The 25,518-nt window shown below is 43.1% G+C and overlaps 1 protein-coding gene across 2 annotated transcripts in view; it reads right to left on the reverse strand.

Moving 5' to 3' along the window:
• Positions 1-25,518, reverse strand: part of LOC148032571 (uncharacterized) — a 69,479-nt gene that overhangs the window by 9,898 nt on the left and 34,063 nt on the right. For both annotated transcript variants that reach the window (XM_087683215.1, XM_087683214.1), the window contains exons 6-7: positions 5,256-5,426; positions 1,304-4,385 (exon numbers count right to left, since the gene is read on the reverse strand). In XM_087683215.1, coding sequence (XP_087539341.1) covers positions 2,478-4,385; positions 5,256-5,426 — 2,079 coding nt within the window. In that variant the 3' untranslated portion in view covers positions 1,304-2,477. The remainder of the gene's footprint in view (positions 1-1,303; positions 4,386-5,255; positions 5,427-25,518) is intronic.

Here is a 25,518-nt window from a genome sequence, read left to right on the forward strand (position 1 = left end):
CATGTGCTGATCAGATTTCAGCATTCAAAAATAATTTACAGCAAACTTTTGACATGTCTGACTTGGGTATTTTGCACTATTACTTGGGCATCCAGTTTGTACATGATGCTAGAGGCATTGGATTATGTCAGTCAAGGTACATTGGGCAACTTCTTGAGAAGTTTGGCTTACAGGATTGCAAGCCAGTTTGTACACCCATGGAACCTGGGCTCAAACTGTCATTACATGATGACAGTGATTTGTTTGATATCCATACTTATGCTCCAGCAGTGGGATGTCTCATCTATCTATGCCACACTCGGCCAGACATACAGTTTGCCGTTTCAGTTTTGAGCAGGTACATGCATCAGCCTCGTATGTCGCATTGGCAAGCTGTGAAGCGTGTGTTTCGTTACTTGCAGGGTACTAGAGCTCTTGGATTGCTTTATGCCAAGGGGGGACCACTGCAGTTACATGCTTACAGTGACTCTGATTGGGCTGGTGATTTTGATACTCGTCACTCCACTAGTGGCAATTGTTTCTTTCTTGGCTCGTCATGCATTTCTTGGCTTAGCAAGAAACAATCCACTGTTGCCACGTCGTCATGTGAAGCTGAGTACAAGGTAGCCTTCACTACTGCAGTTGAGTGCGTATGGCTTAGACGCTTACTTGCTGATTTGGATGTATCTATTACGGAGCCTACTCCTTTATATACTGACAGTCAGAGTGCCATTGCAGTGGCACGGAACCCTGTGTTTCATGCTCGCACGAAACACATAGAGATTCACTACCACTTTGTCAGAGAGAGGCTACATGCAGGTGATATCAGCCTTGTCTACTGTCCTACCACCAGCAATGTGGCAGACATCTTCACCAAAGCTCTTCCACGAGACAAATTTGAAGCATTTCGCGATGCTTTGAATTTGACGTCCTTTGGTGGCGGATGATCCTTGTACACTTGATCACTCTTCACTCCAGGGGGGTTTGTTGGGTATCTCACACGCCTTACTTACGCCTGCGCTCATATGGGAGTGTGCGGGTGATCACTAGGACACTGGGGCACTTTTTACTCTCGGTAGGAGAGGTTTTTTCCCCCAGATTATGTGTACTATTTTGTATGTGCTTGTGGTGCACACTTACGGGCACTTACTGTGTTCGGGTGTGAACAGCCCCTTATAACTCTAAGGTATAAGGGTTATCATTTGTACTTTCAGTTTACACTCTATTCAGTACTATTGCATTGGGTGTCGTGCTCAACTCTGTCTCTCACTCTCACACTGTCTACTGCACTTCAGGTGCACCTCGATCCTCTCCCATCTGACACCTATGAGGCCCAAAGAAGGTTAGCAGAGTAGTTCTAGAGGTAGGTTTTGTCCAAGATATAGATTGGGAAGACCACCTTGGCTTCACATGGCGGGTACACCATACATGATAGATAGTCACGTACGTTGGGTCTTAAAAGGTCTTCAATATCATGGCTGCATAGCAGATTGTCATAAAGATTACTCCATTTGGTGTTGTGTGTACTGTATATACCTTGAACTTGTTCCTGAAGGATGTTGGGAAATAGTTATTCATACAGTCAGCCTTGTTGGATGCAGACTACGTAATTAAGTTTATAAAAGAGCATCATTTCACAGACGCCTTGTTTCAGTCTACATCTCAATGGGCTCTCGGATATTTTGTGCTACTCAATTTGCCATAGCTTACTATGTTCTAGAGCAATTGGTAAAGGTGTGGCTAGCACTTCAAGAAACTGTGGCTGATCGAAGATGGACCATTAGCTAAGTAGATATTCCCAACATGTAGTACATCACATTTCTGTTTGAGAAGATCCATGTATTACAAGCATGCCTTGGCTGATCATTTCTCCTTTTTGGAATTTAGAGATGCAGTAACAAAGACTTAGGCCAGTTAATGTGGTAAAATTGGAATCATAGGCATGCCTTACTAGACCTGAGGTTTTTAAAAGTGAGATCCTTTGTATCCGGTATTTATCACCTCATGAAAGAGCGATACAGTATGCTTATCTGCCTAAAGTCTCATTAGGAACCATACACTGGTAGCCCTATTTCTGCCTGCCATCTTCTCAGGCACATGTCCAATAGCATCAGAAGCATGCGAATGCTGATGACATTTCATAAATATTGTCCCTTATCAGCAAGAAGGGGATTAGATTGTACTACTGCTACTGAAATCATGTCTCATAAGTGGATCAGCTTATAAATTGCTGGTGTAATTTTCAATTGCAGTGGTAGACAGAATGACCATTCTTATGGTACAATGGAGTATCATACAGTTAGAAAGGACCCACTGGGTCAATCATCACAAAGAAGCCACTTAGTATTACAAATAACTCTTCATGCTGATCTTTACTATGGAAATCATTGATCAGTAGCCGGCATTTTACAAAAAGTCTACTACTAGGATATCCAGCTTTTGTGCATTGAGAATCATTTCATCACTGAGCTTGCCCTCAAAGTGGAAAAAAACCTTTCTTAAGGTTCAACAATGTTCCTATCAGTAAGACAGCTGTGGGCAGCCACACGAGTCGGGCTGATAGGGATCAACCCTGACAGGCTACTTGGCTCATCAGACAGTGAGCCCATTTTGCTGGAGCTTTCCTCCCCTCCTTTCTTGTCAGTCTTCCAGTTCTTTCCATAAGCACTTCTTAACGCTTCAATGAGAATATCTGTGTTGAGAGTGACTTCAGAAACAGCAAGAAGGTCAAGATCCTTATCGAGCTGTGACCTGCTTGGATCCTTCTCTAAGATGTGACGGTCACGTGGTAATATCCTGTCTGCAATGCATTGCAGAAAAGCCTCTATACGGCGGATCTCCATGCGTACTGCATTTGATGCTTCAACGTAAGGGCGCACTGTCTCATTATATGACTCCACCGCTGCTACTTTGCCCTTGTGCTCCACAAGTGATGCTTGAATTTTTTCTGCATTTCTCAACTTCACATCCTCAACCAACTTCTGGTGCAAATCTTTTGCCCTTGCAACCTCTTTGTTGTAGTCATCTTCAACCTTAGCACAGGCCTCTTTCCATTCTACCTTCTTCTTCTTCACAAACTCATCATTGTACCTCACCACTTTGGCTATCTGCCGTTTCAGTGCCAGTCTCTTTTCAGCTAGCTTTATGTTCTCTTCCTGTACAAAGATTTGCTCAGCCTCAAAGTCTTGCATAGCCTTCTGAGCAACTGCAGTGTTCTCTTTATCGATGTCTCTACATGTTTTCTCCCAGGTTGTCTGTGCTCTTGTTTCATTTTCTAAGTTCATTGCTGTATACGCCTTCATCTTTGCTTCATGCTCAGAAATTGTCCTTGCCACATCCACTTTATGGGCAGCTATGGCTTCCTCTCTCCTTTGTTTGATATCCTCCAAGTGTCGTGTTAGAGCTTCCTTTTTCCTTGCATTCTCTGTTTTCACTTCTTCACAATGCTTTGCAAAGTTTGCCTTTGCTTCTTGCATGATTCGTACATTTTGCATCTTGACCCACTCTGTCTGTTCCTCAAACAACTCATGAGTTCTCTTTAACAGAGCTGTATTTGATTCCTTGACAGCAGTAACAGCTGCTTCATACTCATCCCGAGAAGCTTTATTGATAGCTGCAACCTTCTCGTCTTCTTCGCGCTGTCTTCTGGCTACATCTTCGACTGCGTCTTGGTTTAATTTCTTGGTTCTCTCTACTTCAGCTGTGTATTTTTCTTTGGCAATTTCCATGGTTGCATCATTGCGTTCGTCCACAGCTTTCAAATCCTTAGAAAATTGAGATTTGGCTTCATTCACAGTCCTCTCATTTTGCTGCTTTGTCTCCTCTACCTGCTGTCTCCAGTTCAGGAAATTCTCTACCATAGACTTGTTTTCGTTCCTAACCTTTTCAACTTCTTGTTCCCAGTCTGCTTTGGCTCTAGCAAGTTTGTTTTTGTTTCTCTCTGTGACCTCTGCTACTATCCGTTCATACAGTTGCCTTGCTTTTAAGTCATTCTCTGCATTCTCTTCCCGGATAGCTTGTATCTGAGTCTGATACAGCAGATCTTGTTCTTCAACTTTCTTCTTGTAGGCCTGGACACGTGGTGAAAGCCTTTCTGGTTCATATAGTTTTTCCACTCTGCTTATGATTTCTTTTATGTCCTCTCTTCTACCTGCTTTAGCGTTCTGTCGTTGCTCCCTTTCTATCATTTCTTGCGCCCAAAGCATGTCCTGCAATTCTTCATCTGGTTCACTTGCTTCCACCCGCTTTCTGGTGCTTCTGAAGTCATACTCCAGGAAGTCCCCACCGGTCACAGCTGACAGCCTTTTCAGAAAACGACTCTTAGGCTTGCTTGTTCGTATACCTACAGTATAGATGGGAATAGAATACCCTTGCATCTGGACCTGCTGTTTTAATGACTCCAATATCTGCCATGTTAATGATTCTTTTAGGATGTGATACGGATGACAAACTAATGTCAAATTTCTCATAAATAATGGAATTAGGAGATCTAACATGTTGAAGCAAGGTGTTCAATACTCTATAAGAAGAATCAACCATCTAATCCAGCCAAGAGTGCCACCTCTCAATCCAACACAGCATATCATTTATAAACTATTGAATTGGAGAAGACAACGGACACAAAGGAACAAAATAGACTGTGTGGTCGAGCTATTATGCACCCAAATTCTTAAGAGCTCTTTTTGGCATGACTAGAACTATTTCATGCTACTTTTGCATAGGTGGTCATTTAAATATTGCCTCCAAAGCGTATTGTTTATACTCACCATTTTCTCGCAACACCTGTAACAGTGAGAATGTTTCAACACTAACGGATCTGTAGAAATAGTTTTCATACTGTATCCAAAGAATAGGCTATTGTGTTGGACTAAGGAGAGCCTCCACTTTCTTATCAGCAGATTCCAGGCACTATATCACTATTTTGCAAGCCATGTTGTAACTTGTTTCGGTGATTCCTGGTGACATTTTATTTGGGAACAAGAACACGTTTAGACATTACCGTACTTACCCAAATTAGTGCTCTAAGCGGTATGCAGCCATCACTTGCCAAGTTTCGTGTTTGAACATAACTGACATTTTGTGTTATGCAGGTGTGCTTATCCTCATGATTGGGTTCTCAAGTAACTCAGAAACTTCAGAATGCACTCAATGTGCAATGCATTCATGGTTGTCAATGTCATGTGGTGTCATGTGTGGAAAATCATATTTCATATCCAGAGTTCTATGTTCAACATCATGGGAATCAAGTGACACACTGGAATTCAATCATAACTTACAAGAACCGGCTTGTCAGCCTTTCCTTCACTGAAAAGATAGATGCAGTCTGCTAGGGTGCGGCTGATTGCTAGTGTTAGTGCTTTCCAAAGGTTGCTTGTTCCAGCAGCTTGCCATCTTGATAACCAATTCAAAGCACCTTCAAGAATTTCTGGACTTTTGACTCTCATCGGCTGCATACAGAAAACAAGCTTGAGAGATCATTATGATAAAGATTACAATTTCAGCTGTTCTTTCCCAAAAGAAAAAAGCTATTCCATCACATAGTTTCATGAGAAGGTGACAAAGCTAAAACAAACTTAATTGCTTGAACATTGTCATACCAAGTTAGCATGGAAGCAGATTTTGGTTGTTTTAGTAAATTGTTGAAATTTTACCTGTTAATCTTGAAGCTATGAGAGTCCAAAAGAAAAACTGAACTTGGGAGTGAAAAAGTATGATAGCTGCCATTTGAAAATAAGAATGTAATTTAGTAGACACGTGACTTTTTCTTTGATCATGGCTGATGAATCTTATAAAGGATTTAAAAGTGAAGGACAACAGCATGTTTCCTCTTTATTCCAGAGACATCATGATCTGGATCAGCCAACTATTACAATCTGTGAGCAGATGAAGAAAAGAATGGATACTCATGAAAAACTATCCCAAGATCCAGAAGATAATTAAGAAAAGGAGAGCATGGTATCGGGATCCTCTTTTTAAGATAGTGAGATCTTAGCCTAGGCCTTCTCACATTTCCATAAGATTGCCTTCTCAAAGCTTTCCATAAGATCATGTCATTGGGAGACATGTCCGAGAGGATGTCTAAGGGGTTGATTCACTTCATTCCCTAAGGCAGCAGAGGCATATTGGGAGATTACTCAGTAAAGATTGCTCACCTTGCTAGGAACTACATATGAGATCCCTTACAAAGGAGATCCGTCTTTGACCATCTCCTTTGATGCTGGATATCATCCATTCCACTCAGAAATGACTTGTTCAGAACCAGAGCATCTAGGATAAGATCTTCACCTTTTGGGAATCTACAGATCTTGGCCATTCCAGGGATTAGGTTGCCCATTCCAAAGTTTGATGGGTTCTGAATGTGGAGTTTATGAATAACATAAATGACACAACATTATACTTGGGCATGATTGTGAGGATACACTAAGGTTTGTAGAGAAAACACAATGCATGAACACAACTAGCATATGAAGTCAAAAAAAATGCAAACAAAGAAAGGAGAGAATAAATGCTTAAAACAAACTCAATGAACAATGTAGTGTGCTAGGTGCGATACAACAGACGCTCAAGGAGGAAATGACTGTCCGATGCCCACTCCCTCTCGTGGGAGAATTGAGGGACGTTGAAGGAGAGTGTTGTCCCTTGGAACGATGTAGAAACAGCACTCACCTTCATCATTCCTCAGTTCAATGCAGAAACACCACCACCAAACCTTGATGTTGCCCCATGTCTCGTCTCAATGGCCTATTTATATGCCCTCTCCACCATAAACCTACGCCATTTTTCACATGTGCCTTTCACTATTGTGTTAGTCTTTGTGTTCTCTTGATTGCTTGTGTGTGTGAACTAATAAATTCTTGATTGAGCTATCTAGCCACAAGTGCCCCGGTATCTCTCTTGAACCTTTTCTCATTCTATCTTCATTCACCCGTTATGGCACCTCCATGTACTTCTACTGAGGAAAGCTTAAAGGACTTGACTATTCTACGTGGAGTACTGTCATTAAGGTGTGGTTTGTGCAGACATGATTATGGTACATGTCTCAGGACCGGCTCCTTGTTCTCCATGACCATCTCTTTTACCGTGTAATTGGATAAAGAAAGAATTTGAGAAGACAATCCTTGATTGAGACTAAAATGATGCTGTTGCATATTTGTCTCTTCTCTGATGCATCTCAAAGGAAGTTCTTTTGGGTGGTCACCTCTATGGCCTTTTGCTGAGATGTGGCCAATATCTTTGCAAGATGTCGAGGCTCGATCATTGATGTGGGCTGTTACCCTCTTTGATCAGATCCAGAATATCAAGTTCGACCTGATAAAGTCCCTTCTTCTTTGAGTGACAACAATCCAAGATCAACTATGAACCACACAAGCTGCCCTTCGGAAAGCACATTTGGTGGAGACACTGCTTTACAAGCTCCCCCTTGAGTTTCATGATGTGGCCAACACTTTGAGGGCTCTAATGCTTCATTCGCTCCCGTGAGCTTATAGCACATGACGTGATACATCTGTGTTGTGCTCGTTGGAGCAGGAGTCCTCGCACTCATGCTATAGGGGAGGTGTCTCAAGCTGGCAACCTATATGAAGGAGCTTTTGCAATTGCACAAATGGGAGACAAGGAGAAGAGAAAGTGCTACTTCAATGGCAAGAAGGGGCATCTTCGAAAGGATTGCAAGAAGAAGTCGCTTTGCAAAGGAGAAGAAGGGCAAGGACAACTTTGACACTCCATCATCCCCAAACTCCCACCGATTCCAATTGTGCGGCTAAGGCCGTGGTGATCCAAGAATCTATCTTCTAGCCCTAGTGATGCTGTCATCCCTCACAAGTTCCAGGGCACTAGAGAGGGACTATGAGAGGGTGATGGTGGTGGGGCTTGAGAGCTTTTGGCAGTTGGCTAGTCTGACACACTACTTACTCTATATGTGTAACCATAAGCGAAAGGGAAGAATATCTACGCTCAAAAACTTTTTTCGTCCCCTATTTGGCTCCATCATGATTGGCCAGTCAATCACCTATATGTAGGTGGCTGAAAATAGAAGGAATTGACGAGAAGCATCAGCAAATACATAGATTGAAAGGAGACACTACCCCTTCTTAGGTTGCATGGCGACATGTACACGGACCGTGGAGTGGAGCTGAGGGCTCCTTAGCACAGCGCCTTTCCCCCCAATTATTACCCATCTCACCCCTTTAAAAGAGAGAGAGAGAGAGAGAGAGAGAGAGAGAGAGAGAGAGAGAGAGAGAGAGAGAGAGAGAGAGAGAGAGAGAGAGAGAGAGAGAGAAATTTGGACCATTTCTCGGTCTCTTCGGAGACATCTGATAAAATTGGAACGATACAGAGAGAAAAGAAAGATATATTAACGTCTACATAAGGCCAATGCGGCCTATGAGACAAAATCTAGAGTACATCCATGTCTAATGTCATCTCATCAGTAAGGTAAAGATAACATTACAAATAAGTGGGTGGCCTATGAAACAGTACTGAAAATAACTATACGATGGGACTATACTGGGGTTGAACCATGTGTAGTGTTGTTCCATCAATAGAAAAGAAAAGGAAAGGAAAGGAGAACCAGATCTGATAGAACCATGTACAAAAGTGTAACCGGAAAAGCCGCAACCACAGAAGGAGGATCGAGCAAGGATGTCATCGCTAACACGAATGGGTTTTCGGGGTTAAACGCTAATTCAACCCTCCAAAGCCAAGTACCGTTACGATGTCTAATGAACGAAACGGTAAAGCATAATCATTGCAAAAAGAAATCTTACTTTTGCATCGCGTAAATTGCTTAACTGAAAAGGTAGTTGTAACCATGATTTGCCACGAATCGGTTAAGCATCTACGGATTGTTACAGTTCTAAGCCGAGTATTAGGTTCAAATTTTTGTAAGTGCATCTTAGATTGCCAATATATATAAATATTTATTGTAGGTCGATTGCATCCTGTAGACCATTAGAGTGAATTAACTCGCATTTATGTTAGGCATGATGAACTCATGTACACTCGCACTTAAATACTTAGGTCACGCTTTATGATTTACATAAATGCACTGGAAAGAATTTTCATGAATGGGAATCTGTATTATCAACTCAGGAAAGACTTGCATCTAGTTTTTCATGGCATCATGGACAGTTTCGGTTGCACTACATAATAGGGATTCATCTTAAAAGATAGATTTAAGATGCGCATGTGAATTGCTAAACTTAATTCCAAGAGACAGTTCGGTAAATGAAATCCTATATGATAAGTAAGGCTAGGGTTTAATTCGACTCAGTTAGGATTTAATTGTAAATAAGTCAAATTATTGTTACGATCATATGTTGACTTAGAGTCAAGTAAACACGCTCTTTGGTCTCTATCCTGACAACTAGCCGCAATGAGTCCAAAACACCCTTGGAGATATCATTTTTAAAACATGATACAACTCAAAGCCAATACAAGAAAACTCGAATGTCGTATCCACAACAAAGAACGACCATTCGCCACGTGACATTCGATGCTCGCAACTATTTAAGGATTGCAAAAAAGACTTAGTTTACTCTTGACTTGTGAGAGGAATGAACAAAAGTTTCTGTTATCTTGAGGGAATGAAACCTTAGGGTAAACTTAGAAACCCCCATAAAGTTCTAAGGTGGGAAAATGGTTACCAACTGATCAATTGAAATCCTAGTTTGAGTCATCTAAGACCTGTGACCTTAAGATAAGAACCCCGGACTAAAGATTAGCAAATTAGGAGAACTACCATCCGAAAACTATCGGATATAGGTCTATTAGCATAATTGCTCGCTCCTATCACATAGGATTGAGGTGGGAGACTGAGGGTATTCTTTATCCCTCGGAAGGTTATGGAAGTTGATATCAAGGCAAGAAAAAACCTAAAAAGGGATGAACGCTAAGCGTTCAAAAATAGGAACTTCACCTTAGCAAATGTCCCAAGCACTCGCCTTTATTATTGTTTGTAAACACCGTCTATGAAAGGATTGTATGACCCCAAACTCACAAAAGAAATTGGAATAATGAATCAGGTTGAATTTATAAAGGGCGCGCCATACCACCCCCAACTGACCGCTAACCCTATCCAAGGGGGTTCTAAATAATCGTGACGGGAACGTGGACCGAACCTGCCATGAGAGGTCTCTCCGTGGGTTAGTTTGAACATAGGAGGACGCTTGGATGCCAGGAGGGACTTTGGTTGTAAATTCCCTGCCTTCGGGTCCTACTCAAACGATCTACGTGACTCGAGATGGATTCTCGAAGCCCTGTTACTAGTGCAAGGACGGAAACTTGGAGGAAATAAGACGCATCCTCATAGATTGCGGGAATCGTCCTTTTTGGACAAAAACTTGTATCTCTGTTAAAATGCTAATATAAAGTTTACTTCCAAGGAATCTGTCTGAACTATTTTCGTGTCAGTGCCATAAGTTACGCGAACGAACCCTATTTCCTAAAATGCTTAATTAAGGAAGCTGATTTTAAATGTCACACATAAATATAACAGAACCTAATTAGATAACTAAAGAACGCCTATTAAGGGAAGCGGGTGGATAGAATCCCCAACGGGTCTGTCCTGCGGAAGGGTGGTGCCAGAGAATTGGGAGGGTTCTCACAAGGTTTTACGGTCGTACGACCTGTAAGTATTGATAGGTTAGAATCCGATTCATGCCATTTCAGGGGAGCAGAATGGGACTATATCCTACGGGTAGAGAGGTTGAGGCGGCATGGGTTTGCTTCGGCTTGGGTATCTTTGCGTAAAGTAGGATATCCAAGACCCGACGCTAGAATGCTGTCAGGAGATCTTGTCCACTAAGAAGCCTAATCTCAGGTCAATCCCAGTGCGTTTAGCCGCGAACTTTCCGTTGCGAGGCGGACTCAAGAAACCGTGGGCGACAAACCCCGTAACATTCCATGGGAGTACTGGGTAGTGTCGCTTAGACTCATCTCTCAATGGACCCCTAAAAACGTGCATGGACGGTTGATAGGCGGGCATGTTACAGTTAGTATCAGAGCAAACCAACGAATAAAACAATCAAGATAGGAATAAATCGGGAAGAGCGAAGTGATGTTTTCACTAAGAAACATTTTTTTTCTTTCACTCACTTGTGGATTGTTGCTGCTTCCAGACCTACGAGGCATGGAGCAAGTTCCTCGTATTTCATATCATGTTCAGGACAGCTATGAACGCTTCAAGTTATCGCAGACAATTCGACATGATGGGGATCCTGGATCGACTCTACAACCCTTCACCGCTGTATGTAGGAAGGCGTTGGACTTGGAGCGCAGGTTACTGCTACGTAGATGCCAACCGACTTGCCTATCTTCAAAACAATTTGAAGAGGCTAAAATGGTTGGAGGACTTGAAGATCATCAAGTTATTCATCTTCCATGAGGCACGTGTAAACTCGGTCCTATACATCAGATGCCGGTAAGTAGAACAGAATCGCTATATCTATGAGGAGGTGGTCAAAGTCTTGCCAGCAGACAGGATTAATGTGATGGGGTGAAATAAACGTCATGGCTATCAAAAACGGAGATTTCCTGAACTTCCCATGACTCACCGCTTCTTGAAAATCCATTCCCCCAATCCATATTACTATTTTGTCCTTGTAGCTGAATCCAATAGGGAATTATTAACCCGGCGTTGATGTATCTCTTGAAAAGAAAATCATCCTAGCCAATCTCTATCTATTACTGAATAATTGTACTAGAGGCTTATGCTTCTTTATGGATAAATAAGAATTTTATGATAATTTGATTTGTCGCACAGTAGTAATGAAAAGAATAATTTGCGCATTGATTTAAGTTATGTAGAGATGTTTAAATGCAATCCTAACGTAGAAGTTTAAATTGAAAACCAGATATGACCCCAAGTGTAAAACCAGAATCTTGTTTTCGCACTAAGCCCAGCAGAGGCACCAGAGAAGTTTCTTCTCCCCAAACAAATTAAACCACCAAAATTTGACGGAAAAGGGAAGACTGTTAAAGCTAATGCCGAAGTATGGATTGAATCCATGGAAAATTACTTCAGTGCAGCAGGAACGATACCTGTAAACCAGGCTATGATTGCCAAGCTCAAGCTTACCGGTGAAGCTAGGCTCTGGTGGAAGCAATGGTGTAAAGACCAAGCAGTCTCACAGAAAGCACAATAACTTGGGATAAAGTAAAGGAAGTAGTATAGGGAAGGTACATGCCATCTGCATACAGAACTCAGAAAATGAATGAGTTCTTTAAGTTGAAACTGTTGGGCCTATCTCTAGAGGTGTACTACTCAAGATTTGTCTCCTTGTTGAAATACACCCCAACAATGAGCATTCCCCAACAAGTCTCGAAGTTCTGTGATGGGCTGAACCCACCAATGAACACTTGATTGGAATCAATGCGTCCTTCGGATTTACAAGATGCATTGATAAGAGCGGGACCTATTGCCCAGGAAGTCCAGCCGAAGTCTAGGAATAGCAGGCCCTGGTCTCACAAAGACCAGAATCCAGGAATGTTGAATGCTTAATTTAAAAGGGCACAAGGACAGAGTCAAGGCCAATGGAAGAAGCGGAGGGCAAATGCAATTAGTAACTTTTTTCCCACTCAAAGAAGTAACCAAAGCCTGCGATGTTTTGATTGCAATGAATCTGGGCACTTCAAAAGGGAATGCCCTAAACTTGGTGAAGATCGTCGTCAAGGAAAATTCAGTGGCCAAGCCAGGACGCAACAATGGGAAGGGCAAAAACTTCCAATATCTCCACTAAGGGAATCAACGAAGAAGAAGACCCGTCCATGGAAGCTGAGATTGAGAGGGCATCCGTTCATACCACTCTCCATAAAAAGGGGCCGAACCGCCAATTTTCGGTGATCCAAACACCATTGGATTACCAAGGTAAGAAATTCAAAACCCAGATTGACTGTGGCAACACTCATTCTTTCATTTCACCAACTTGTGCAAGAAGGTTAGGGATAGCCATTGTAGCTGCACCTACTTTGCTTGTCGAACTAGCAAATGGACAAGAAATCACTTGCACTAGACAAACTACTAAGGTGAAATTTCTACTCAGAAACGAGCCCACATCTGTTAAGTTCAAGGTAATGAATCTAGGAGTCCATGAGTGCCTACTCTAGATGGATTGGCTAATCCTCAACGACACTCATCCATTGTGGGAAAGGACAAGACTCCTTTCAGAATCATAAAGGTGAGCTAGTTACAACACAAGGAGAAGCAGGTAAACCAAAGATACAGCTAGCTAAGGCAACACGAATAATTCAAAGAATAAGAAAAGGAATACCCGTCTATCTGATCGAGCTAAACAAACTGGAACAGGTAGAGGACTCCAATGAAGAACCATCATGGCTAAAAGAGTATGCGGATGTGTTCCCAGAAGAATTGACTGAATTACCACCACCTAGGGAAGTGGATCATGAGATTAAGCTAATACCAGGAGTTGCACCAGTTGGAAAAAGGCCCAACGAGATGTCCATTCCTGAAGCTATTGAGTTAAAGGAGCAACTCAAACAACTATTGGACCAAGGGTACATATGCCCCACTAGTTCTTCTTGGGAGGCTCCAGTCTTGTTCCAAAAGAAGAAGAATGGTACACTTCGCCTTTGCATCGATTATAGAGGCCTGAACCAAGTAACCATCAAGAACAAATACCCCATTCCAAGGATAGATGAGTTACTCAATTGATTGCACGGAGAAAAAATCTTCTCCAAGATTGATCTGAGGTCAGGATACTACCAGATCCGCGTCAAGGATGAGGATATTTTGAAGATGGCATTCAATACTAGATATGGTCATTTCGAATTCATAGTAATGTCTTTTGGATTAACTAATGCCCCTGCCACCTTTAATAGGCTAATGCAGGACATTTTTAGACTGTATCTCGATGATTTTGTGCTTGTTTTCTTTGATGACACCTTGGTTTATTCCAATGAAAAGGAGGATCATGAATCCCAAGTTCGCATTGTCCTTGAGACCATGAGGGCTCATAAGCTCTATGCTAAGAAGAAAAAGTGTGCCTTCCTCAAGAGGCAAATCGAATATCTTGGATTTATTGTGTCAAATGAAGGGATCTCTGTAGATCCTATAAAGGTTAAGGATGTCCAAGAGTGGCCTCCACCAACTACTGTTAAAGAAGTGCGTAGCTTTCTTGGATTAACAGGTTGGTATAGGATCTTCATTAAGGACTATGCCTTAATCATAGCACCTCTCACAAATTTGCTGAAAAAGCAGGTTGCCATAGTGTGGATGCCCATTGAACAATCAAGTTTTGATCAACTTAAGCATAGCTTAGTGACAGTACCAATTCTGAAACTCCCTGACTTGGGCAAGGAATTCGAAGTCGTCACGGATGCTAGCTCACTTGCACTAGACTGCGTACTAATGCAAGAAGGTCATCCTATAGCCTACTCTTCGAGGAAGCTAAAAACCCATGAAAGGAATTATACTACCCATGACCTGGAGCTACTAGCAGTTATTCATACTCTCAAACTTTGGCAACACTATTTGCTTGGCAACAAGTTCTCTTTGGTCACGGACCATAAGAGCCTTAAATGGATCTTCACCCAGACTGCCGACCTCAATATGAGGCAACGTCATGGATTGAGGTTCTGTAAGAATATGACTTTGAGATCAGGTATTGGCCTGGCAAAGAGAATGTAGTCACTGATGTCTTAAGTCGCAAAGCGTTCCTCAACTCCCTTATTATGGAGAAAACCTCAATGGCAGAATCATTAGCACCTATGGTATTAATGCCTAGCAACCCTATCCTTAAATTAGCTAAGGAGGAAGCTAGCCATGACCCACAATATCTGAAGATGTTGGAGGAGATTTTGGAAAATGACCAAAACCCTAGACTTAACAAGTATCAAGAATTTTCTGTCCATGAGGGATTGTCTATTTTAGGACAAGATTATGCATACCCTCAAGCAAGAAACTCAAACAGAGAATACTTTAGGAATGACTCCTCCTTTTTAGGCCATCCTGGATATGTCAAGACCCTCAACACGGTCAGAAAGAGCTACCATTGGGAAAGGCTTAAGGGAGACGTACTCAAAAATATCACGGAATGCAATCTCTTGACATTCCCCAAATGAAGTGGGAATTTATCAGCATGGACTTTGTTGTTGGATTATCTTCAGTTCAAGGAGGATACAATTCAATTATGGTTATAGTAGACATGCTCACCAAAGTTGCACACCTCATTCCAGTCAAGACAAACTATAAAGCTTCAGATATTGCTAGATTATTCATCAAGGAGATATTTAAACTCCATGGGTTGCCTAGAAGGATCGTTAGTGACCGCAATTTCCACTTCACATCTTACTTCTGGAGAGGGATATTCTAGGCCATTGGGACTCAACTCTGTTTCAGTACAGCGAAAGAGCTTGAAAAGGAGGTGCTGTAATGAATTTACAGGCTTGTTGTCCTGTAAAACAGCAGTGATAGAAGATGGAATATGGAGGAATTTGATAATGGAGAAGTGGGGGGGATGATGATGGGGATGGATGGGGCCAGTTTCTGGCTATCTGTGGGTGCTGTACATGAGTTTACAGCAAAGAAAAATGATGCTGAATGAAGAAAAACGAGCTCTTATTTATAGGAGAGGGAAGAGCTAGTACAAAAGGGGAAAGTGGAGTAGCACAAGACAAGTGTCCAGCCACATGTTATGAGATGTGACAAGTGGTGGGACACTTGGAAACTTGTATGACAAGTGTCTTGACACTTGTCTCTTCTCTATGGCCTTCCTTTTTGGGTTGAATACTGTCAAGAATAGAAACAACCAAATTTAGTAAGCACAGTCAGAGTACAGAACTTACTATTTTTAGAATGACATCACTATTTTTTAGGACTAGCATTTTTAGGCTAATTCGAGGCTCCTAAAATTTAGGGATCTCCTAAAATTTAGGGACCCCCCCAATATGGGTGTCATATGAAAGCTTTTTCCATGTACATCGCAAAAATGGTATCCGAATCTTCATGTGACTTTCCTATGCAAAGAAATGTGCATTTCAAGCTTTCAGCCCACACTTAGCCTACTAAAGAAATATGTATCCAATCCTAGCCATGTACTCAATGATCAACAAGTTGTAATGCCTAGCCAAGGAGTCCTTGAGCTCTGGCCAGATAGAATCCTAGACATTTGGGAAAGGAGATTGAGTAGAACCCTCAGAGAGTACCTCATCCAGTGGAAGGACTATCCAGAAGAAGATGCCACATGGATTGATAAGAGTACTCTCAACCAACAATACCTCCAATTCTTTTCGAGATGAGGACATCTCGATTCCTTAAGGGGGGAAGGATGTAATACCTCACGACTGTGGCCATGATACCCCCTCCCCCTTTTTTGGCAAATTAAAACGAATTTTTTAAATGTTCCCCCCCTTGTCGACACTGCTAGTTGGCCGAGGGAGGGGGGAGCTGAACGCAAAGTCGACAAGCTGGCGGAGGGAGGGGGGAGCTGAACACGAAGTCGACATAGGTAGAGGAAAAGATCGTGACAGCAGTCAAGGGGGAGATGACGTTGCGGTGGTGGAGCTGCTACAACGAACGCGAAGATGATTTTGATGGGGATAGGGGCACACGTGTGCCACCCCCAGCCTTCTCCCCCCACCCACTATCCCTTCTTCTTAGGCTACATGGCGACAGGTACATAGACCGTGGAGTGGAGCTAAGGGATCCTTAGCACAATGCCTTTCCCCCCAATTATTACCCATCTCACCCCTTAAACATCCTCCCCCCCCCTGCTACCAATTTTGTGAAGGGGAGAGAGAGAGAGGAAAGGGGAATCTCATAGCAAGGGAGAAAGAGAGAGAGAAATGAAATGATATATTAATGTCTACAAAAGGCCAAAATGACCTATGAGACCATGAGTTACAATCATGTGTATAATGGTACCAACTGTCTGGGCAAAATATGTAGCATAAAGCAAAATAAGAAAGGAAACTAACTATGGCTATGTGTAAAACATAGAGCTCTATCTAGCAACAATGAGCTCCAAATGGTACAATCTCATGTGGGTATGGAGGGCCTAGCTCTAGCCCGAGCAATAATCCCCTGTATCCACCTATGAAGGTGTCGTCAATGTCTGTGTTGAGGCCTAGGACGTCTGGATCGGCTAAGCTGAATGACTCGATCAATCAGTACTCCTTGTTTGTGTATGGACTGTGGCGGTGAGAGAGGCTCTCATGTGGACTGTGGCTGTAACTGTATTGAAGTCTTCTGAGTCTCCTTTGCAAAGAAGTTTGTGAGATGCCTCTGTGAAGGACCTCGGTGTCCTGGAGCAGCTGTACTTCTGAGGCGCATGTCACGAAGCCGTCGTATCTCAAGAAAAAAGAGGTCAAGGCATCGTTGATCAGTAAAATCCATGACTCTGGATAGTGGTCCAAATCCGTCTCTAAAGAGACAGTGGAAACGACCACGGACCTCATAACACACTGGGCGACAGCAGATATAATGCTCCTTTGTCTCTGGCTCTAATTGGCATAATTGATATATGCACTCCTCTGGTGGGATGAATCTATATCTGCCAGAGAGACAAGCGTCAAGGAAATTTCCCCTCTTGGAAGGAGTTTCGAGTACCCTCTCTCCCCATTGCTATTTCCGAGCTCTCTCTATAAGCTGCCCTCTAGTTGGCAAAAAGGTTGCGGAAAGGCAAAGCGTAGGAAACTCTCAAAGGAGTACTCCGAGAGAAGAGAAGGCCCGCATTCCAAGCTCCAAAATGGCCCCAAAGCGCAAACTCTCCCAAGTAACCGGAAAAGCCACAACCACGGAAGGAGGATCAGGCAAGGATGTCATCGCTAACACGAATGGGTTTTTGGGGTTAAACGCTAATTCGACACTCCAAAACCAGGTACCGTTACGATGTCTAATGAATGGAACAGTAAAGCATAATCATTGCAAAAAGAAATCTTACTTTTGCATTGCGTAAATTGCTTAACTGGAAAGGTAGTTGTAACCATGATTTGCCACGAATCAGTTAAGCAATGACGGGTTGTTGCGGTTCTAAGCCGAGTATTAGGTTCAAATTTTTGTAAGTGCATCTTAGATTGCCAATCTATATAAATATTCCGTGTAGGTCGATTGCATCCTGTAGACCATTAGAGTGAATTAACTCGCATTTACGTTAGGCATGATGAACTCATGTACACTCGCACTTAAATACTTAGGTCACGCTTTATGATTTGCATAAATGCACTGGAAAGAATTTTCATGAATGGGAATCTTGCATCGTATCATCAACTCAGGAAAGACTTGCATCTAGATTTGCATGGCATCATGGACAGTTTCGGTTGCACTACATAATAGGGATTCATCTTAAAAGATAGATTTAAGATGTGCATGTGAATTGCTAAACTTAATTGCAAGAGGCAGTTCGGTAAATGAAATCCTATATGATAAGTAAGGCTAGGGTTTAATTCAACTCGGTTAGGATTTAATTGTAAATAAGTCAAATTATTGTTACGATCATATGTTGACTTAGAGTCAAGTAAACACGCTCTTTGGTCTCTATCCTGACAACTAGCCGCGATGAGTCCAAAACACCCTTGGAGATATCATTTTTAAAATATGATACAACTCGAAGCCAATACAAGAAAACTCGAATGTCGTATCCACAAGAAAGAACGACCATTCGTCACGTGACATTCGATGCTCGCAACTATTTAAGGATTGCAAAAAAGGCTTAGTTTACTCTTGACTTGTGAGAGGAATGAACAAAAGTTTATGTTATCTTGAGGGAATGAAACCTTAGGGTAAACTTAGAAACCCCAATAAAGTTCTAAGGTGGGAAAATGGTTACCAACTGATCAATTGAAATCCTAGTTTGAGTCATCTAAGACCTGTGACCTTAAGATAAGAACCCCGGACTAAAGGTTAGCAAATTAGGAGAACTATCATCCGAAAACTATCGGATATAGATCTAATAGCGTAATTGCTCGCTCCTATCACATAGGATTGAGGTCGGAATGAGGGTATTCTCTATCCCTTAGAAGGTTATGGAAGTTAATGTCAAGGCAAGAAAAAACCTAAAAAGGGGTGAACGCTAAGTGTTCAAAAATACGAACTCCACCTTAGCAGATGTCCCGAGCACTCGCCTTCATTATTGTTTATGAACACCGTCTGTGAAAGGATTGTATGACCGCAAACTCACAAAAGAAATTGGAATAATAAATCAGGTTGAATTCATGAAGGGCGTGCCACACCATCCCCAGCTGGCTGCCAACCCTATCCAAGGGGGTTCTAAATAACCGTGACGGGAACATGGACCAAACCCGTCACAAGAGGTCTCTCCGTGGTGGGTTATTTTGAACGTAGGAGGATGCTTGGATGCCGGGGGGACTCTGGCTGTAAATTCCCTAGCTCCAGGTCCTACTTAAACGATGTACGTGACTCAAGATGGATTCTTGAGGCCCTGTTACTAGTGCAAGGGCGGAACTTGGAGAAAATAAGACGCATCCTCACACATTGCGGGAATCATTCTTTTTGGACAAAAACTTGTATCTCAGTTAAAATGCTAATCTAAAGTTTACTTCCAAGGAACCTGTCTAAACCATTTTTGTGTTAGTGCCATAAGTTACGCGAACAAACCCTGTTCCCTAAAAGGCTTAATTAAGGAAGCTGATTTTAAATGTCACACATAAATATGATAGGACCTAATTAGATAACTAAAGAACACCTATTGAGAGAAGCGGGTGGATGGAACCCCGACGGGTCTGTCCTACGGAAGGGTGGTCCTAGAGAATTGGGAGGCTTTGTTGTGCTAAGAATTGCTCTTAGCCACTTAAACAACCCCAAAACATGCTTATTTTAGGCTTATTTTTTATTTTAGGTTTACTTTAGCCAAAACCCTAAAACGGGGAGCGGATCGAGAGAGTTAAGTGGGAGAGGATCTAAAACCCTATTTTTCTATATATATTGGCAGCCAGCCCTCCACTCTTTCCTCTAATCTCGTTTTGCTATGTTTCAGGTGTTATCAACTTACTGCCCACACCCCGTTCACGGAGGACATCTTAGCCCTTGCTATCCATCAATGTTCCCTACAGTCTGGCACCTGCTTCTAGCCCTCCATACGCTGATTGTTGTTCTTTCTGCCTGGCGACTGGCTGCTAATTTTCTCTCCTGTTGCAGTCGCTGCAGTTGTTCTCTCTCCTGCAAGCTGTCCTGCCTGCGTTTTTAGTCTTTCTCTCACCTACTGCCTGCGTTTTTAGTCTTTCTCTCTCCTCATTGCTGTTTGCATCAGATCCAGCTTCTCACTGCTGTGTTTGTTGGTGTTCGACATCCGGAGGCTACCTTGCTGCGATTCGGGATCCGTTTGGAGTACGACACACTCTTCTGCTCATTATCCCTACCCTAATCCTTGCGATACAGGAGTTCGAGATTCAGTATTCATTCACTGCATAGTGTGTTTGCTGCATGAGTATCGTACTATTAGTAGTCATATCATTTCATTTATTAACTGTGTTCATTGTCTCTGAGTTACCCTAACCCTAACCCTAACTATGTTCTTTTATCAGTCTATGCTTTGTCGTACGGTTTCTGTTTATGCTTTTGTGTTAGGATACTTTCTTTACATGGTATTAGAGCCTGGTACTCTCTGAGAAACCTAGGCCTTTGATCTGAGAGCTCTTCGCGCAAGAAGGAAGAACAACAGTAGGTTCAAATGACTTCGAACACATCAACACCGATTCTGTCTCTAGAACAGCCTATGCCGAGAACCGAGCGAGAGTGAGCCGATCAGCTTGCTCCACAAAGTTCCGACATGGTGGAAGACACATCTGAGTACATGGAAGAAAAGATAGGCAAGTTGACCTCTGAATAATATAAACTGATCATAGCCTATTGACGAAAGAAGATTGAGGAGCTCGACTGAAGGATTGCCCTTCAAGAAAAGCTTCTGAACGAAGGTATGCATGATTTTCACTCATCAAATATTGCGCATAAGTCTGATGATGTTGCAGGGTCGTCGAGACCTCCATCAGGGATGGATCTCCCTCTTGGAGGGCAAGATCCAGAGTATTTTCCATTTTTCAGACTCTTCCGTCCTCTCCGATGCAAGGTACTTTTGATTCGCGTCTTTTGTGCCGCCTTCTTTTACCTCTTCTGTTTTGCAATATACTGGTAGAGATCATGTGGAAGAAAGAGTCCAGTCTGTTGACTACGAAAAAGGTCCTCTTGAGGACCAATTCTTGTATATTAACACACATCGAGGGGATTATAAGAAAAAGCCAGGTAACTCTTCTTTTGCCCTTCCTTCTTTTCCGTCTACTTTACATAATCAAAATGAATTTGGTATTCCTTTCACTTCATTACATGGTGCATCATCATCTTCACAGTTTCATTTTCAGTCTTTAAATGATAAAAATGAACAAAAAGAATTTGCACCTCATATACCTCACTTTCAAAATCCACCCATCCCACCACATTCTTCTGCTGCTTCACCACTTCCATTTACACCATTAATATTTCCATTTCAGACACCTCATGTCACACCGCACATCACACGGGGGGATTATGAAAACATAGGCACATCCTTTAGGACCTCAGCCTGGTAGTTTTCCACCTACCTCATACACACTTTTGGGATCATTGCAGCCTGGGAATCCTACTCAGTCTCTCTCGAGTGTGGATTAGTTGTCTCCATAGTTTGCCTCCATGGCATTGCCTAGTGGACCTTCTGATCATCCTACTGTGTCCCGGTCTCACTTTGGACAAGGCTACTGTGTCTTCATCTACACCGGCACCTTATGGAAACATTCATGTTCCAGTGCCTCCGTATCAATTGGCACTCATTGGACACTCACAGCCTCCTTTTGCCTACCCACCCCCCTCCCTCTTTCTCTTATCAGACACACCCACCTCCATCATCTTTCCCACCATCATCTTACACCACCTACCCGACACCTCATGGTTCTAGCTCATCTTCTGCCAAGAATGCATTTGATGACAAAACTCGTTTTAACGGGTCAAACTTTACTACTTGGTCGAATTTGATGAGACATGTCCTTGACTCACAGAACCTATGGGATCTTGTGCAGGGGTTGGAACCCCAATCCGATCCCGCATTTGTTCCATATGAGGTCGTCCGCTCATGGAAGGCTAGGAATGCCTCCGCTATTGTCGAGCTGATGTAGGGCTTATTGCCTGGGTTTCATTCTCAGCTTCAGCATTTTGACTTAGCGTCAAAGCAATGGGCACACTTGACTAACCGCTATGCGGCTCAAGATAGGGCCGTGGTATTAATCTTGACCATGAGCTTCAGCTTTTCAAAATCACTGACCGGGATGATTTGAAAGTCAAGTTGGCTGATTATCGGCGTCTCCTCGTTGAATTCTCCACTACGGGGACTCCCAAGTTCTCTGGCGATCAGGTCACATTGTTCCTAAATAAACTCCCCAAGAAATACTTCAATTTTGTGGAAGGAATAGTTTCAAAGTCTACCATGCCTACATTCTATGAATTTGAGTATCAGTTGTTGCGTTACGCACGGTTGTTCGATCAATTTCATATGAATTTCTCTTCAGAGGGGGCTCTTCTTGCTCATTCTCCGAAAGGATAACAAGGGAAGGGCAAACCAAACCAAACCTCCACTCAAAGTCAAAATCAAACTTAAAAGCTAAATCAATTTGGGGATTCTCAAGGAAACTCCCAGTCACAACTTAAATCAGGGTGGCAAAATATACCTAAAAAGGCCTAAAAAGAATAGGTTTTGTCAACATTGTCAAAAGACTGGCCATTTTGATAACGAGTGTCGATCAAAGGCACGAGGCACAACATCAAAACCTAAATCTCAAACTCCTGTCCCACAGTCATGCAACCCTTAGCAAGGGAGGCAAGGTGATGGCAAGGGGCAGTTTAAATGTCAGACTCACACTGCCATGGCATAGCCATCTCAGTCGACAACATTCTCAACTCCAGAGGGCTTGTTTGACTGGTCTGCAGAGACCCACATCGTCTCCGTAGAGACATCCGATGTGAGTCTTGTTCACATCTGTGAGTTGCCTCCTGATGAGGTTACTGCAAAGGTCCACTCGTCATAGCCGAGCACTTCAGCTCCAATTTGGATTGTGGACAGTGGAGCTACACATCACATGACTCCTATAGAGGACATTTTCCATACTCGAGCCCTTGCAGCTGGACAGGTCCGTGTAGGAAACAACTTCTCGGTCAAGATTCAAGCTCAAGGTTGCGCCAGTTTTGCCACTGACAAGGGTCCGGATCTAGCTTCGCTGGACAATGTATATCATGTCCCTCAGCTTGGGGTGAACTTGTTATTTGTTTAGCAGCTTTGCTGGTTGGGGCGAGCAGTTTTCTTTACCGCGACCACAGTCAAGGTCCTTGACTCTCAGACTGGTTTAGTGATTGCTTGCAGTGAGGCACAGCCTAATTGCCTATACCACATGACTCATTTTCTCACAGAGTCGACTGCCGAGGGCTCCGTATTCCATAGCTTCCAGGCCTTAGCCACATCTTGGGAGCCTACACACAATGAGCGTCTTTGGCATTTTCGCTTAGGGCATCTTGGTTATGACTCACTTTATGAGTTGTCACGCCGTAAGCTGGTTGAGGGCCTTCCACACCTGTAGCTAGCTCGAGATGTCTGTAAAGCCTGTCAGCTCGGGAAGCAGCACCGTACCCCATTTCCTCAGCAGTCTACACATAGACCTGAGGAGCCTCTTAGATTAATTCACGTTGATCTTTGCAGGTTGACATCCACTGCCGCTTTGAACGGCGCACTGTACTTCTTTTTGATAGTGGATGATCATTCTCGATACATGTGGGTGTACTTCCTCAAGCATAAGCCAGATGCTTTCACATATTTTTCTGCTTGGGTGCTGCTGGTTCATAACTAGACTAGTTGTCGTGTCGGGTGCATGAGGAGTGATAGTGGTGGTGAGTTTATCTCCCACGAGTTTTCCGAGTTTCTACAGAAGCATGGCATTTCTCGCTAGCTCACCTCTACCAACTCCCCCTCTCAGAATGGAGCCGTAGAGCATAGGAACCTCCCAGTCATGGTAATGGCATGCTCTACACTGTTCGCAGCAGAGCTTCTTGAGCGCCTTTGGGTCGAGGTTGTTAACACTTCGATGTACATCCTCAACCGGTGCCCGATTGCGGCTCTTCCTCAGAAGACCTCGTATGAGGAAATTTTTGGCTCTCGGTCTGTTATTTCCCATTTTAGAGTCTTCGGGTGTCATGTCTACACACACACGCCTGATGACAAGATAGGTAAGCTTACTCCCCGAGCTGATCTCCTTATTTTTGTGGGATATTCCTTTGAAGCGAAAGCCTATCGTTTGTTCGATCCTCGGACAAATAAGGTGATCGTTAGGCAGAATGTTGTTTTTTACGAGAGGGATATTGTGTAGTTTTCTGCACCGGATTCCAATCCGTTTCCTTCTTCCACATCAGCCGAGATCGTGCCTACTGAACCTGGTCTACTTCCCGCTCTTGGCATTCCTGTAGTTTCTTCAGCTCCCAAGTCCCTTCGCAAGACCCGTTACCTTGCTAGTAACAGCAAACCATACGGGATTCGGGGATCCTACCACCGGATTCCTCTCCGCAGGGACCTAGAAGATCTGCCCGGCTTGCTCCTCAGGCATCATTTGCAATGCTATTTACAGCTGATTAAATAGCGCATTTTGAGCCGAATACATGGCAGGAGGCTCTTCAGCATCCTCAATGGCGAGAGGCCATGGAAAAGGAGCTAGAGAGTATTAACCGAAATGAGACTTGGACATTGGTGGATCGTTCAAGCCACAAGAAAGTCATCGAGACAAAGTGGATTTTTAGGACAAAGCTAAAAGCTGATGGGCCTTTAGACAAGTATAAGGCTCGCCTTATAGTGCAAGGGTTTTGATAGAAGCACGGCATTGATTATGAAGAGATCTTTGCCCCTACTGCATGGTTGACTTCCTTTCGGTTGCTACTCACGCTCGCCGCTCACCACGGCTGGCCGATACATCAGATGGATGTCAAGAGTGCCTTCCTGAACGGATACTTAGAGGAGGAAGTCTGTGTGGAGCAGCCGCCAGGCTTTTCTTCAGGGAACCCTAGGGATAAGGTATTCCGCTTGCCAAAAGCTCTTTATGGACTGAAGCAAGCACCGCGGTCTTGGTTCCATAGAATGGATGAGTTCTTACAGACTCATGGATTCCATTCTGCCCCTTATGACCCGAACTTATATGTTCGATCCACACCAGAGAGGTTTAGCTATATCCTGCTATATGTTGATGACTTACTCATCATAGATTCAGATTCTGCTGCCATAGTGAAAATTAAGGCTAAGCTTAAAGCTACATTTGAAATGACAGACCTTGGTTTGTTGTCCTATTTTTTGGGGATGGAGGTAGTTCGTTCTGGAGGATGTATTTGTGTGTCACAGCAGAAGTACGCACTTCAGCTTGTGGAACAATACACTTCGGATCAAACACGGTCAATGGCCATGCCTCTTGATCCTATTGTACACTTGGCGAAGGATACCCTAGGACAGCCCTTCGATGCACACACCTATCGTTTTGTTGTAGGAAAACTTCTTTGGTTAATTCACACTAGGCCAG

Source organism: Lygodium microphyllum, chromosome 8 (genome assembly GCF_053477565.2).
Source record: "Lygodium microphyllum isolate KBCC chromosome 8, Lygodium_microphyllum_v1.1.10, whole genome shotgun sequence".
In the NCBI taxonomy this organism is placed as follows: Eukaryota; Viridiplantae; Streptophyta; class Polypodiopsida; order Schizaeales; family Lygodiaceae; genus Lygodium; species Lygodium microphyllum.